The 14,231-nt window shown below is 35.6% G+C and overlaps 1 protein-coding gene across 1 annotated transcript in view; it reads right to left on the reverse strand.

Moving 5' to 3' along the window:
* Positions 1 to 14,231, reverse strand: part of UBR1 (ubiquitin protein ligase E3 component n-recognin 1) — a 156,221-nt gene that overhangs the window by 49,859 nt on the left and 92,131 nt on the right. Inside the window, exons 31-37 of the mRNA XM_010848042.1 lie at positions 13,266 to 13,359; positions 12,352 to 12,501; positions 8,132 to 8,229; positions 5,441 to 5,534; positions 3,986 to 4,134; positions 1,498 to 1,553; positions 388 to 484 (exon numbers count right to left, since the gene is read on the reverse strand). Coding sequence (XP_010846344.1) covers positions 388 to 484; positions 1,498 to 1,553; positions 3,986 to 4,134; positions 5,441 to 5,534; positions 8,132 to 8,229; positions 12,352 to 12,501; positions 13,266 to 13,359 — 738 coding nt within the window. The remainder of the gene's footprint in view (positions 1 to 387; positions 485 to 1,497; positions 1,554 to 3,985; positions 4,135 to 5,440; positions 5,535 to 8,131; positions 8,230 to 12,351; positions 12,502 to 13,265; positions 13,360 to 14,231) is intronic.

Raw genomic sequence — 14,231 nt, forward strand, 5'->3', positions numbered from 1 at the left:
ATACAGCCTCGACGTACTCCTTTTCCTATTTGGAACCAGTCTGTTGTTCCATGTCCAGTTCTAACTGTTGCTTCCTGACCTGCATACAGGTTTCTCAAGAGACTAGTAGTTAATACTAAGGATATCAGTGATTGTGGATGTTGGTGCAAAAACCCCTTGGGTGGGTATAAGGGATACAAGTTGACAATATTTGGAAAACACTTGGTTTTAAAAATAAGATTGCAGGTATTAGAGGGCAACCATGTATTTTGTTTTCTTTTTTTTTCTTTTGTAAGGTTGTGGTAATGAGTGTCTTACATTAGTGTAGTGTGTTGTTTCCTAATACACTGCCAGAAATTCAATTGGAAAAGACATGCAAATAACATAATAATTCAGAAAAGACTCTACCTGATAGAAGACGAATCAGATGTTTCTGTATCAGGACCTGAGAACAGGTAATCCTTTGTGCAATGGCAAACTGCATTAATGCTTTCAGACCATTATGCTAGATTGTAAGAGAAGGGAAGATAAAAAGATAAGTGAAGATGAAAGACCTAAGTCATTCACTGTATAAACCAATCCTACTCTGTAAGAACTAGTGTAAACTTACTATATACTTTACATGACTGCAAATTTAGTTACAATATTTTTAATACTTCTAAAAAGTTTTATGACCTCACTGAATTCTGTAATAGATTTTCCCATGACAAAGAAGTATTAAAGATACAATCATCTCCATTTCATTTAAGGACTCATTTCCCTCAGAGTCATTCTCTTAAATGTCTGGCCTACATCATTCTGTTCAGGCCTGTGCAAATACATGTCTTTGTAGAAATTCTAAAATGATGGCAGAAAATCACTGAATTCAGGGAACAAATCTTCTGCTTCCAAGATGGAAGGATGGGAACTCAGAAGCACGTCATAGACTCCAAGTCCCCTGGGCCAGCTGTCAGAAAATAAGAGGAAAATGGCTAGGTGAGTGGTCCAGGGAATCCTCAGTTGCCCAGTTTGTTTTCACAGGGCTACTGAGCATACTTCTTAAGTACTGTTTGCAGGGTCCCCAACGTTATAAGGCTTAGGCCTGAGGCAGGAGTACAGTTACATAGAATCAGAATCTGCCCATGAAGGAGTTATGGCTTAGTTTTATTCTGGAGTTCAGTATGAAGATTTATCTGGAGTTAAGCCAGCATTAATACTTAATGTTACATGATGATGCAAAATTAGTGAGAAGGAAAATATAGGAGACATTAGGGTTCTGATCTGGAAATAAATGGAGAGGGGGATAAAAAGTAACCAAGTATCACCAGAAATGTTTCTGTGAATTACATTTAACCACCAAGATTGAATAAACTCTCCAAAGTGTATAATGTTGGCCTTTCCATCTCCTATGAGTTTGAAGTAGCTTTAAAAAAACCAAAACAGAATTCTGCTTTTACAGAAAAAGAAGTGAATAAAGATTTTTTTAAATGGTAAATGTACTGAGGACTCCCTAAAAAAATACACCATGTGTATACATACCTGTCTATTTTGAAGTGCTCCAAACAAAGGTTTTCCTTCATCTCCCAACAGGTTTTCTCAAAGAGCAAAAAAAAGAAAAGCAATAAATTTTGAATACTGCTACAATTGTATACTTGGTTTCTATCAGATGTTCTTTAATTCTATTTTTGACCAAATAGAAAAGTGCTTTGCACTTTTCCCCTTCAAAATTTCATGTTTAAGTCTATGCCAAGATTTCCACATTTTTGAGTGAGAGGACACTACAGAGGCAATGTAGACCATGGACAAATTGTTTTTATAAATAATAAAGCCCCTGGAGCAATCTATAAAGAACACTTGGGAAAAACAAAGCATTCTGCTTCATTTATCCTCCTTTTAACATCTCTTCTATGCAAAAAGAAAAAACAATTTTAATTGAAGTATAGTTGACTTACAATATTATATTAGTTTCAGGTTTATAGTAATTGGATGCTTTTACAGATTATACTCCATACAAAGTTATTATAAAATACTGACTATATTCCTGTGCTTTATATTACTTCCTTGAACTTTAAATATACTTCCTTGTAAGTATTATATTATTTCCTTATAATAATGTTACATCTAGTAGTCTTTACCTCTTCATCTCCTTCACCTATTTTGCTCCTACCCTACCACTCTCCCCTCTGGTAACCACTAGTTTGTCCTTTGTGAGTCTGTTTCACTATATTGGTTCATTTGTTTCATATTTTAGATAGCACATATGAATGAAAACATACAGTGTTTGTCGTTCTCTGTAAAAAAAACAACACTAATTTTAAAAATATAGTTGCAACCTATTTTGTTAAAAAAATACATAAAACAAATGTAAATAGCTTTATTGTTAAGTACTATTAAAAAAGAATTAGGTTTATAGGATAGAACAAGGTGAACAACGTATTTTTTGAAAATACAAAAAAACCCATGAGCTCAGAAATATATTCTGCCTTGTTGGCTAGGGTATTTATTACTGAATCACTTATTTTCACTGATGTTTGGCAGCAAACACATCTATGAGGCTGGATGGCTTATTTCCTATTTTCCTTTTCCATTTTTGAATGGACAGCAATAAAAGACCCTCTGTTTTGATTCCTCAACTGTTTTTCATAACTATGCCAACACATCCTGCGTATGTCTCTCCACACCCGCGGGGAGTGAGATAAGTTAGCTGTTTATGTGCTAGGAATAAAGCACAGCCTTATATCCACTGGATGGAAAAAGCCCTGTAGTGAAAACAATGTAACACTCTATTAATCAAATAATTTCCAATGACTATGTTACAGAAACACATATGAAGAATCAATCCTATTCTCCAATGAACTTCTCATCCATTCTATGACAAAACTGTCACTTCTGAAAATGTTCAATACCTAAATAAAAATCTCCAATTCCTAATGCTTGTGTTCCCCAAATAGTCAAGTGTAAAGGTACCTTTACTGGCAATCTGCAGGTATTTAATAGATCATGACTCCAAAAGAATGCTTAACATTTCATATCAAATTGTTTAGATTCTGTTTAAACCTCATTTTCCCCTTTTCTCCTTTTATTTAATGACAGTAAATATAAACTTGTGTATTTATTTTTTACCCACAATTGAAGTCTGACAGGTTTGGAAATGACTCCTAAAATCTGTTCAGAGACTAATGCTGGCATGCAGAAAGGGTCTGTGAAAGAAGTAGCTTTGTGCTACTTAATTCAAATCATGAGATAGTGTCATTTTACAAAACTTTATTTAAATGAGGAAAATGGGGGAGAACCATTAAAAACAACTTCCAAAAAATACTGGAAAATGAGTCTGAAAGAATTACAACTCTTAAGTGTTTTTCATGTAGTACTCTTATCTTGTGACTATCATAAGCAAATATATTATTTTAAAAATCTGAGTGATTCTTCACTGCTTCATTTCCCCTAGATTTAATGAGAGATAAGACCATGTAAATGCAAGGTGTATAACATGTTGATCTGAAACACTTTTCTCTAAGAAGCTTTCACCACGGCAGAGAATCTAACAGTAGGCTTCCCTTCAGATTTGGGAGGTTTCTTGCTGTTAATCTCTTTCTCCTGACCACCTCAGTCTTCCTTTCTCTCTCCTGGTAATTTTTTAGATGGTTTGGTTTACTTTTCTTTTTTCTCTCAAAGTGTAAAATAAATAAAAATTACTGGATATTTCTGGGTTGATTCTCCTTCCTTTGCTTTTTCTCATATCTTTCATTGTTATATTGCCACCTTTTAAATACAGCTTGCTTCATGCTGTTCATTTCAAGTATATTTAGTTTTCTGTTATGTATGCCCATTTTTGCAGTTAAAAGAGTTCAAAACAAAATATCCTCAAACTAAATGGCATCATGCCACCTAATCTACTGATATACCAAGAGTCCTTAAGTCAAAGTATTCCAGGCCATTAGGGTGGGAAAAAAGGAATAATTTTTGATCAGTCAATGTTAATTCTGTTTCTATAAAAGCTCCAAACCAGTTTTCTTATAGGCTTTACCAATTGCCTGGATAGTAAAAGCACATGTGCTCCAGGTCATCATGGGGATTCGAGGATCCGTTTCATCAGGAGGCACTTTCAATCCAATTCTATAAATTGTTGTGGCAAAGAGAAGGACCATTTCCTTGATGCTATTGGAATAATTTAACCTAAAAATAAAACAATAAAAATTTAAATAAGGATTTATTAAAAGGGGCTACCTACTGAGAAGTCCACTTAGGTACTGAAGCAAGAATTTAACTTCTTTTGAAGGTTTATTCATTAAGAAAAAAATGGTGAAAGCAGAACTGTAACTCCTATGGGTAGAAAAATGTATCTGACAAAATGGTAATGACCCAGATAATTTCTTGTAAAAGATGCAATAAATGATCACAGCAGAAAGGGTCGAGGTCCAAATTAAGAACAGGTTAGAGACAGGATTAAAAATCAGAGGAAACATATCTGATATATATTTCAGTATATGAAAAGGGACCAAGAAGTACTTTTGTGCTGATAGGGGTGTATGTGTGTCTGTGTGTATATATAATAATCCATGTACTAGCAATGATAATTCCTGGTTTCATGAACTTCTTTTTTTTTTTTTGATTTTATTTTATTTTTAAACTTTACAATATTGTATTAGTTTTGCCAAATATGCTGTAGCCTTTCCGCAGCATTTTAGAGCTCCAACCATCCTGAACCCTCCTCCCTCCTCCCTCCCCATACCATCCCTCTGGGTCGTCCCAGTGCACCAGCCCCAAGCATCCAGTATCGTGTATCGTACCTGGACTGGCGACTCGTTTCATACTTGATATTATACATGTTTCATTGCTATTCTCCCAAATCTCCCCACCCTCTCCCTCTCCCACAGAGTCTATAAGACTGATCTATACATCAGTGTCTCTTTTGCTTCGTAACAAGTATTTTCATTACTGATGAGATATACAATGTAAACAAGGATCACAACTAGAAAAATGAACCTCATATTATTCATTAAATAATAGTATCTGATTTGGATACATTATATTTTTCAAAGCGTCTTCACATAAATATCTTTTCAATAACTGTATGAGGTACATTAGGAGACCACTGTCTCAATCTTACAAACGAGAATATGAATTGCAGTGGGGGTGGAGTGACCTGAAACTTTTCAGAAGTCACAGAGCAAGTCAGATGTGACTTTAACTTAAGTCTCTTAAATTCTGCTCTTCCTATAGGTGGAAATATATAAAAATAGCATTTTTGTTGGTTAAAAATAATTATAGGCATGGTTTGTCTTAACACATATTAAATACATATTATTCTATCTCAAATCACTTAATATCAGTACAAATAAAACTCTAGGGAGATGGCAACAAGATAAAAATGGGATAAACAAAACACTTTCACAAATAAAGCAAGAAGGAAGGAAGGAAGAATTGTTCTTCACTCTTATTTTCACAACCATTTACAAACTTCTCTTGTTTAGATACTTACGAAGACTGAACTCCATAACTCAGAATAGAATGGAACTCAAGAGTAGAATCACCCATTCCTTGATCAAACAGGACTGGAATTGTTGGGTTTTCTCCTTACAAATTAAAAAGAAAAAGAAAAAAACAATCATGGGAGTTCAGTGTGACACATACTTTTTAAAGCTTTTGTAAATTACATACAATCACTTTAGAAAATTTGGATAATGCTAATAAGCAATAAATAACCATTCAAAATATTTCCACCCAGATAATCAGATAGCATGAGGGTGATATTTTTCTATTCTCCATATAAATGTTACACATGTAGATTTTTTTTTCTTAAAAGGATAATAACTCTAGCACCGTTATATATCTTGATTTCTCATTAATAGATCATATATATCTTCCACATCAGTAACTGTCCCTCTATATTTCTATTTAGAAATTAGTGAATGCATAGTACTTTAGTGAATAATAGCACAGGATCTGGAGCCAAGCTGCCTGGGTCTGAATCCTAGCTCTGCTAGTGACTATTACTAAGACCTTGGGTGAATACTAAACCTCATCAAAATTAAGACTGTCATTCCCATAAGTGCAATGAGTTAGTTTTCTTCCGGTGGTTCTTGAGATTCTTCATCTTTGGTTTCCAGAAGTTTGGGTATGACTTATCTAGGTATGCTTTTAAGTTTATCTGTTGGAGGTTCACTGAGCTTAAATTTATAAATCTAAGTCTTTCTACCAATTTGTAAAGTTTCCAGTTATAATTTCTTCAAATATTTTTTCAGTACCATCATTTTTCTTTTCAGGACTTCAATGACACAAAACGTTGGGTTAAAGGGAACAAAAGAAGAGTCCATATGTCCCTAAGGCTATATGTTTTTCTCCATCACTTTGCTGTCAATTCTTCATTGCATAATTTCCCTTATCTAATTTCAAATTCACTGACTCTTATCTCACCATCTCCATTCTACTACTGAGCGCATTCAGTTAAATTTTTTTTTCATATAGTATTCTTTCAATTCTGTTATCTCCATTTGGTCCTTTTTCTACATATATATTTTTTCTCCTCTGCTAAGAACTTCTGTCTTTCCATTCACTTCCATGAGTCTTCATCTTTAATTCATGTTTCATGATTACAAACCTGCTTTAAACTTTTTGTCTGAAAAGTTCAACATTTAAACATCTCAGGATTGGAACTTGATTGATTGTTTCTTCCTTGAGAGTTGGTCAGATCCTCCTGGTTCTCTGTACCTTGTGTAATTTTGGATTCAGTTCAGTTCATTTCAGTAACTCAGTCATGTCCAACTCTTTGCGACCCCACGGAATGTAGCATGGCAGGCTTCCCTGTCCATCACCAGCACCAGGAGCCTGCTCAAACTCATGTCCATCAAGTTGGTGATGCCATCCAACCATCTCATCCTCTGCTGTCCTCTTCTTCTTCTGCCTTCAATCTTTCCCAGCATCAGGGTCTTGGATATTTTGAATATCCATTAAAAAAAAAGGCCTGCATTAACATTCTCTGGAAAAATGTACCTTTTTTGTTGTTGTTCTAGTAGGCAACCAACCCAATTAGGTTCCATAAGTTTTGTTTCACTCTGTGAGTGGTTCCAATGTTAGTTTTCAGAGCCTTTGTTAAACTGTTTGAGTCTGCTAGTACATGTACTACTCAGAACTTAGACTGGGACTTGAGTGGTGGTTTAATGTAGTTTCAGTCTCAAAGCTGTTTTTACCCTTCTTTGGGCCTGTTCTGCACCTGTGTAGGCTGGAGGTGAGCTCTGGACCTGTGTTGGTCTCAAAAGTAGGAGATTCCTTTTCATAGCACTCTCCTCTCTGGGATTTACCCCTATTCTCTCTAGCTGCAAGGGGCCCTTGTTTCCCCTTTCCTCTAGTCAAAATGATCAATTTCTTTCAGCTTTATAGTCCCCTGTGCTGTCATGCAGATTCACATGACTGGAGTTAATCTTGGGATGAAGCTGTGAGGGAAAGAAATGGCTAAGACTCCACACTTCCAATGCAGGGGGCACAGGTTTGATCTCTGGTCAAGAAACTAGGATCCCACATGCTTAGTAGTATGACCAAAAAAATAAATTAAAATAAAAAAAAATAAATAAAATAAAAAATAAAACAAAACAAAAACACCTAACTGGGAATTAAAAAAAGAAAAGAGGATTCACCCTGCAGTTTTTGGAACACAGTGGTCCCATTTCTCCCAGTTCTTTTGGCCAGTAAGACTGATTTTCTCTTGGGAATTTAGATGTCTATGTGGCCACCACAGCAGTGCAGTTCCATGACTGGAGATGGCCTTGGGAAAGAGCCAAAACAGAAAAAAACAAAACAAAAACACGTGCAACAGGAATTCCCTTTACACTCTCCAGCTTCTGAGGAGCTTTTTCTCAAGTTCTCTGGCTAGAAAGATGGCATCTCTTCTGGGTTTTTTACTGTTCATGTCCACCGCATAGTTCTGTGTCTCAGGCTATGCCGGGGTCAAAACTGGGGAATAAAGAAGGGACAAAAACCCCCAGGAAACTCACTGCTTATACTAAACATTCCTCAGATTTGTACTTCCTCCCCTTGGCCTAAGGAAATCTCTATTTTCTAATATTTAATGAATCTGTATTTGCAAACCATATTTTAGAGCAAAAAGTACTTTAAAAAATAAAGATTCTGACACTTAAATCTCACGCAGCTAAATATAAAATAATTTTAAGCAAACCTTTAGCATGTTTCATATTATAACCTGTTATTCTGGCCAGAACAGTCTGTATCCATCGTTCCAGGGTCAAAAGTTGAGCAAGAGGTTCTGTATTCTCGCTGAAAATTGATATTTGAAAGTTATTAAAGCCATTGGCACAGGTCAAACTGAAAAGCTCAATTTGTAGGGTCTTTCTGTGGATAAATAATTGTATGAAAAAGTCAAACTCCTCCAGATTAGCTTCCTAGGTCATAGAAACACACATGTCTAAAAATGCAGTTTTGGGAGGGAGGAGAAATTTTAAAGTACAAAGAATAAGATAACACCCTCACTCCCATTTCCTGGAAGCAATAGATAAATGTCAGTAAGTGAAATCACCCTTTCAGCTGCTCAAGTCAAAAACTAGGTGTCATCACTGATATATATGAGTCCCTCAAACCCCACATTCTAATCTATCAGCTAGTCTTAGGTTTTACTTGCTAAATATATCCCAAATTGGTCACTTCTTTCTATCTCCTTCATGATTACCCTAATTCAAGTTACGTTATTCCTCACCTGGACTGCTTCAGTAGACTGTTCTTCCTGCTTCCACGATGGTGTTTCTTTATTATCTATGTATTCATCAAACAACAGCCAGGAAGATTTTAAAAATGTAAATCATATCATATCACTTCCCTATCCAAAACATTCCAATGGTTTTCCACATAAAACACATAAAACACAGTTCTAATTTCCAATCTTGGCTCATAAGACCTTTTAGGATCTGGTTCCTTGCTTGCTCCATCCCAAGCATACTGCCTTCTTACTGTGCCTTGAACTTGCTGCCTTCTTGCTATGTCTCCATCATGCTGATATGTTCCTACTTCAGGGTCTTTGCTCTCAGTGTTGCCTGTGCTTAGAATTCTCTTCTTTCAGAGAACAGAACTGGTGTCTCTCTCAGAGAATAGAACTGGTGACATAGAACAAATGTTACTATCTCAGAGAGGAGCTCCCTGCTGACTTGGTCTATAAAGAACCTCATGCACTGGTCTGTCCTCTGGCTCTTTATGATTCTAATTTAGTCTTTCACACTATTTCTCAGTACTCAATACTCCATATTTATACGTTTATCGTTGGTTTCTCTTCTCTGTAATACAAATTCCATTGCACAGGAGCTTGATCCAAACTAACAACAAAGGCAGACCAGAAACGGTGTTATTAAAAAGAAGAAAAAGGAGAAATTTGTTTACTTAAAGGATAGTTTTAAGTGAAGTTAAAATATACAATGAACTGTGCCAAAATTCTTATATCTGGGTACAAATTTGACCTAAGAATTTTTTCAGTTTTCAGAAATGAAAGTATACTCTGATTTATTATAATCAATTTTCTTTAAAAATGCTAGCTTATTATTAGCTTTGATAAAGTTTTTATATGCCCTTAACTTTAGTATCTTGGTGGTGGTTTAGTTGCTAAGTCATGTCCGACTCTTGCGATCCCATGGACTATAGCCTGCCAGGCTCCTCTGTCCATGGGATTCAGGTTATACTCACAATGACTTTCTAACAAAAGAGGCAAATACATTCCTACTATACAGGTAAGTTCAAATGCCTATTAAAAATGTTACGTATAATTATATTTTTCGGATCCTAAGTAACAAAACTGTTACTACAGATTAAAATTGTTAGAAAGGACTGCCCACTCCAGTGTTCTTGCCTGGAGAATCCCAGGGATGGGGGAGCCTGGTGGGCTGCCATCTATGGGGTCGCACAGAGTCGGGCACGACTGAAGCGACTTAGCAGCAGCAGCCCTGAGACATCCTATTCTTAAAGATATCAAGGAAAGAAAGTGCTGAATATTCTTTAGAGAATAATTTACATGTTAATAATTCTTGGGAAACCACTGTGTAAAATAGGCTTGCAGAGAGTAACAAGAAGTTGTTCCTTTATTTTATTATGATTTATTTTTGTTTATGGTTGCGGTTATTGCTGCTGTTTAGTCACTAAGTCATGTCCAACTCTTTGTGACCCCATGGATTGTAGCCCACCAGACTTCTTTGTTCGTGGGACTTCCCACACAAGAATACTGGAGTGGGTTGCCATTTCCTTCTCCAGGAGATCTTTCTGACCCAGGGATCGGACCCAGGGATCAGACCTAGGGATCAGACCCAGGTCTCCTGCATTGACAGGTGAGTTCTTTACCACTAGCCAACCTGTGTATAGTTAGGTGAGGCTTTAGAGTCAGGTCTAGGTTCAAATCCTTGGTCTGTCTTGGGACAAGTGAAAACCACTCACAGTCTCCAATTCCTCATCTTTAAATGGGAATAATAGTACCTACTTCATTAGACTATATTAAGAATAAAAAAAAACATATAGCATAGAATGCTTACAACATGGCAGTCAACAAATAAAAGATAAATCTTTCTGATGACACCTTCTTCATAAAAGATGACATTCTATGTCCTAGTATACTAAGTAGAAGACAATTCAAAATTATGTTTTCCAATGACATGGAATAGTAGAGACAGAGCAACTACTGTCAAGGCTGTATATTGTCACCCTGCTTACTTAACTTCTATGCAGAGTACATCATGAGAAACGCTGGGCTGGAAGAAGCACAAGCTGGAATCAAGATTGCCCGGAGAAATATCAGTAACCTCAGATATGCAGATGACACCACCATTACGGCAGAAAGTGAAGAGGAACTAAAAAGCCTCTTGATGAAGGTTGAAAGAGGAGAGTGAAAAAGTTGGCTTAAAGCTCAACATTCAGAAAACGAAGATCATGGCATCCAGTCCCATCACTTCATGGGAAATAGATGAGGAAACAGTGGAAACAGTGTCAGACTATTTTTGGGGGCTCCAAAATCACTGCAGATGGTGATTACAGCCAAGCAATTAAAAGACGCTTACTCCTTGGAAGAAAAGTTATGACCAACCTAGATAGCATATTCAAAAGCAGAGACATTACTTTGCCAACAAAGGTCCATCTAGTCAAGGCTATGGTTTTTCCAGTGGTTATGTATGGATGTGAGAGTTGGACTGTGAAAAAAGCTGAGCACCGAAGAATTGATGCTTTTGAACTGTGGTGTTGGAGAAGACTCTTGAGAGTCCCTTGCACTGCAAGGAGATATAACCAGTCCATTCTGAAGGAGATCAGCCCTGGGATTTCTTTGGAAGGAATGATGCTAAAGCTGAAACTCCAGTACTTTGGCCACCTCATGCAAAGAGTTGACTCATGGGAAAAGACTCTGATGCTGGGAGGGATTGGGGGCAGGAGGAGAAGGGGACAACAGAGGATGAGATGGCTGGATGGCATTACTGACTCGATGGACGTGAGTCTGAGTGAACTCCTGGAGTTGGTGATGGACAGGGAGGTCTGGCGCGCTGCGATTCATGGGATCGCAAAGAGTCAGACATGACTGAGCGACTGAACTGACTGAACTGAACTGAACTGAACTACTTACTGGCCCTAACTGCCAAGCCTACCACCTTTAACTCCTTTCACGTTAAGTGTTTTATCAATAAAATAATTTTCTTGAGAAAAACTAGTATCTGTCACTACTACAAATTCATTGAGTTAAAAAAAAACTAATAGCAACAATAATAAATATTAATAGTACTGTTATCATCACGTAGAATCATGAGAATATTGAAATAAACAATTAAATGTTCTAGCTGTCATAAAAAACTAATAGTTATTTGCTGTTAAATTCCATTCACAGATGGTCAGAATATAAAAGTTTAAAAACTTATTCTGAATACCAAAAAACTATTCATAGATGAACATATTGTTTTCATTTACATTTATAGTTAACATTTTGTCCATATCTCTACAACTACAGCATTTGGGTCTTTAGAAAATAGAATAAAAATAATAATACAAAGATCTGAAGAGTAACCAAACTCCAAATAGCAACTCTAATGCTGGCAAAGTACTCTAAGAAAGGAATAGATATTCTTTGCAACTTTTTTCCTTCTGTGAGCGCTAAGATAGACAGCAAAGTTCTATTGCTTTTATGGTTATTAGAAGAAAGATGCAAAACATGTACACAAGTAAATAAACATTCCAGTTCTTTTAGAAATAAAAAATTAGGGCTTTTATCATATTTTTAAAGTTGAATCCAAGTAATAAAATCGATTAGTATGTTACTTTAATTTAAAAGAAAAAAGAAAGAAAAACTCATAATCTAATCAAAACAGTCACAATGAAAAACATTAACGACAACTTAAAAGAAAATTAACCAAAACATTAATTTAAATATACCTGCTTATCTTTTGATGTTGCAAAGGAATAATGGGGATCACAGTATTGCACAGAGACTTGCATAGAGGGCAAAGATACTCTCCACTCTCCAAGTCGAAAAGATCAACATGTATGCGCTGCTGAGAGCTCAGCTGTACAGCTTCAAAATACCTGCAAAATTCCAAGACACAGGTCCATTCGAAACTACACAGGTATCTTTGCTCTAATCCAAGTGAAAAAATCTGGAATTTTTGCCCCAATATACATCTTTAGAATCTACATGCAAAAATACACAAATTACAGAAGAAATAGCATGCCTATTCTTTTGGGGGTAAACTGGAGGACACATCAGGGCAGAAACAAATTTAAAATAGTTTTACTGAATTATATTGATAAACCTGTCTCCTGCCTCAACAGCATGGAGATATACAATACAGACACTATGTCCCTCTGTTTCCAATGATCAAGCGAAGTAGTAAGTGCAATCATAGGAAAATTATGTATTTTAATCTGATGCCAAAAGGTAAACCTGATATAAAATATTTCCCAAGAAAAATATTTCTGCATTTTTATCTCTTCCAGACATATAACTAGAATTTCATGTCCTATTCTATCTCAGAGGTATTTTTCACTGTATGTTTTGAGGGGAATCAGATTTTTATAAAGATAACTACTTTTTATACAAATACTGATCAAGAAAGACTAATTCCTTTGGGAAAGAAAGTACAGTGAAAATTTTAAGTTGATAATTTTACATACCAATTTCAAAGGGTGATACTATAATGAGTATCATGCAAACAAAATTAATAATTAAAACTGCTTCAATTATTCAACTAAGAAGAAAAGAAGACATGAGAAAACATGCCTTTTTGTGGCCTTTAGATAACTTCAATATTCCTAGCTTCTTTCAAGAAAATGTCAGAAGGACAACTTACTTCTGCCAGCACACTGCATGCATTACGTGACCACAGCTCCCTGTGTAAGTTCCATATGCCAAGTCTGCATCCATGAAAAGTGGGTCTATGGTTTCTGATACAAAAAGACAAAATATAAGGTATATATTCATCTGTTCCACAATGATAAAAAGAAACCAAACAAAAAAGAGGTTTTCACTTCTAACATTCTAATCATAAACTCTCTTAAGAATGTTCAAGAATATCAGGGTAGCAGGATATATATTCATAATAGTTAAGTAAAAAGAGGAAAACATAAAGCTAGACTTCAGGTATGATTAGTGTGGATTAATGACAACCACTATTCATAATGTACATTTTTATCTTAACATTAAGTTTCAAGTTGCCTTATTTTGGTTTCATTAGGTTTCAAGTTGCATTATCTTGGTTGTTGAAGTGATATTCTATGATTCAAGCACAATTTCTTCATCGGTAAATGGAGCAAATATTGATACCTAGATCATAGTGCTGTTGTGAGGAATAAGTGAGTGAATACACATAAAGCACTTAATGAGTGAGTATAAATCAGTGGCACACAGTGAGTGTTCATAATGTTAGCCTTTTTTCACAACTGTGGTATAAATATGGTAATACACTAAAATGATTGCTTCCTTGTATTTTCCAACGGCTTCGAAATAACAAAAGATCCTTTTAATTAAAAAAAAAACACATTAGCCTTTTCTATCATTTTTATTATTTCAAAGGTATTTAAAAAATAAAGCACAATGTTCATCGCAGCACTGTTTATAATAGCCAGGACATGGAAGCAACCTAGATGTCCATCAGCAGATGAATGGATAAGAAAGCTATGGTACATATACACAATGGAGTATTACTCAGCCATTAAAAAGAATACATTTGAATCAGTTCTAATGAGGTGGATGAAACTGGAGCCTATTATACAGAGTGAAGTAAGCCAGAAGGAAAAACATAAATACAGTATACTAA

This window comes from Bison bison, unplaced genomic scaffold (assembly GCF_000754665.1).
Source record: "Bison bison bison isolate TAMUID 2011002044 unplaced genomic scaffold, Bison_UMD1.0 scf7180017864259, whole genome shotgun sequence".
Lineage (NCBI taxonomy): Eukaryota > Metazoa > Chordata > Mammalia > Artiodactyla > Bovidae > Bison > Bison bison.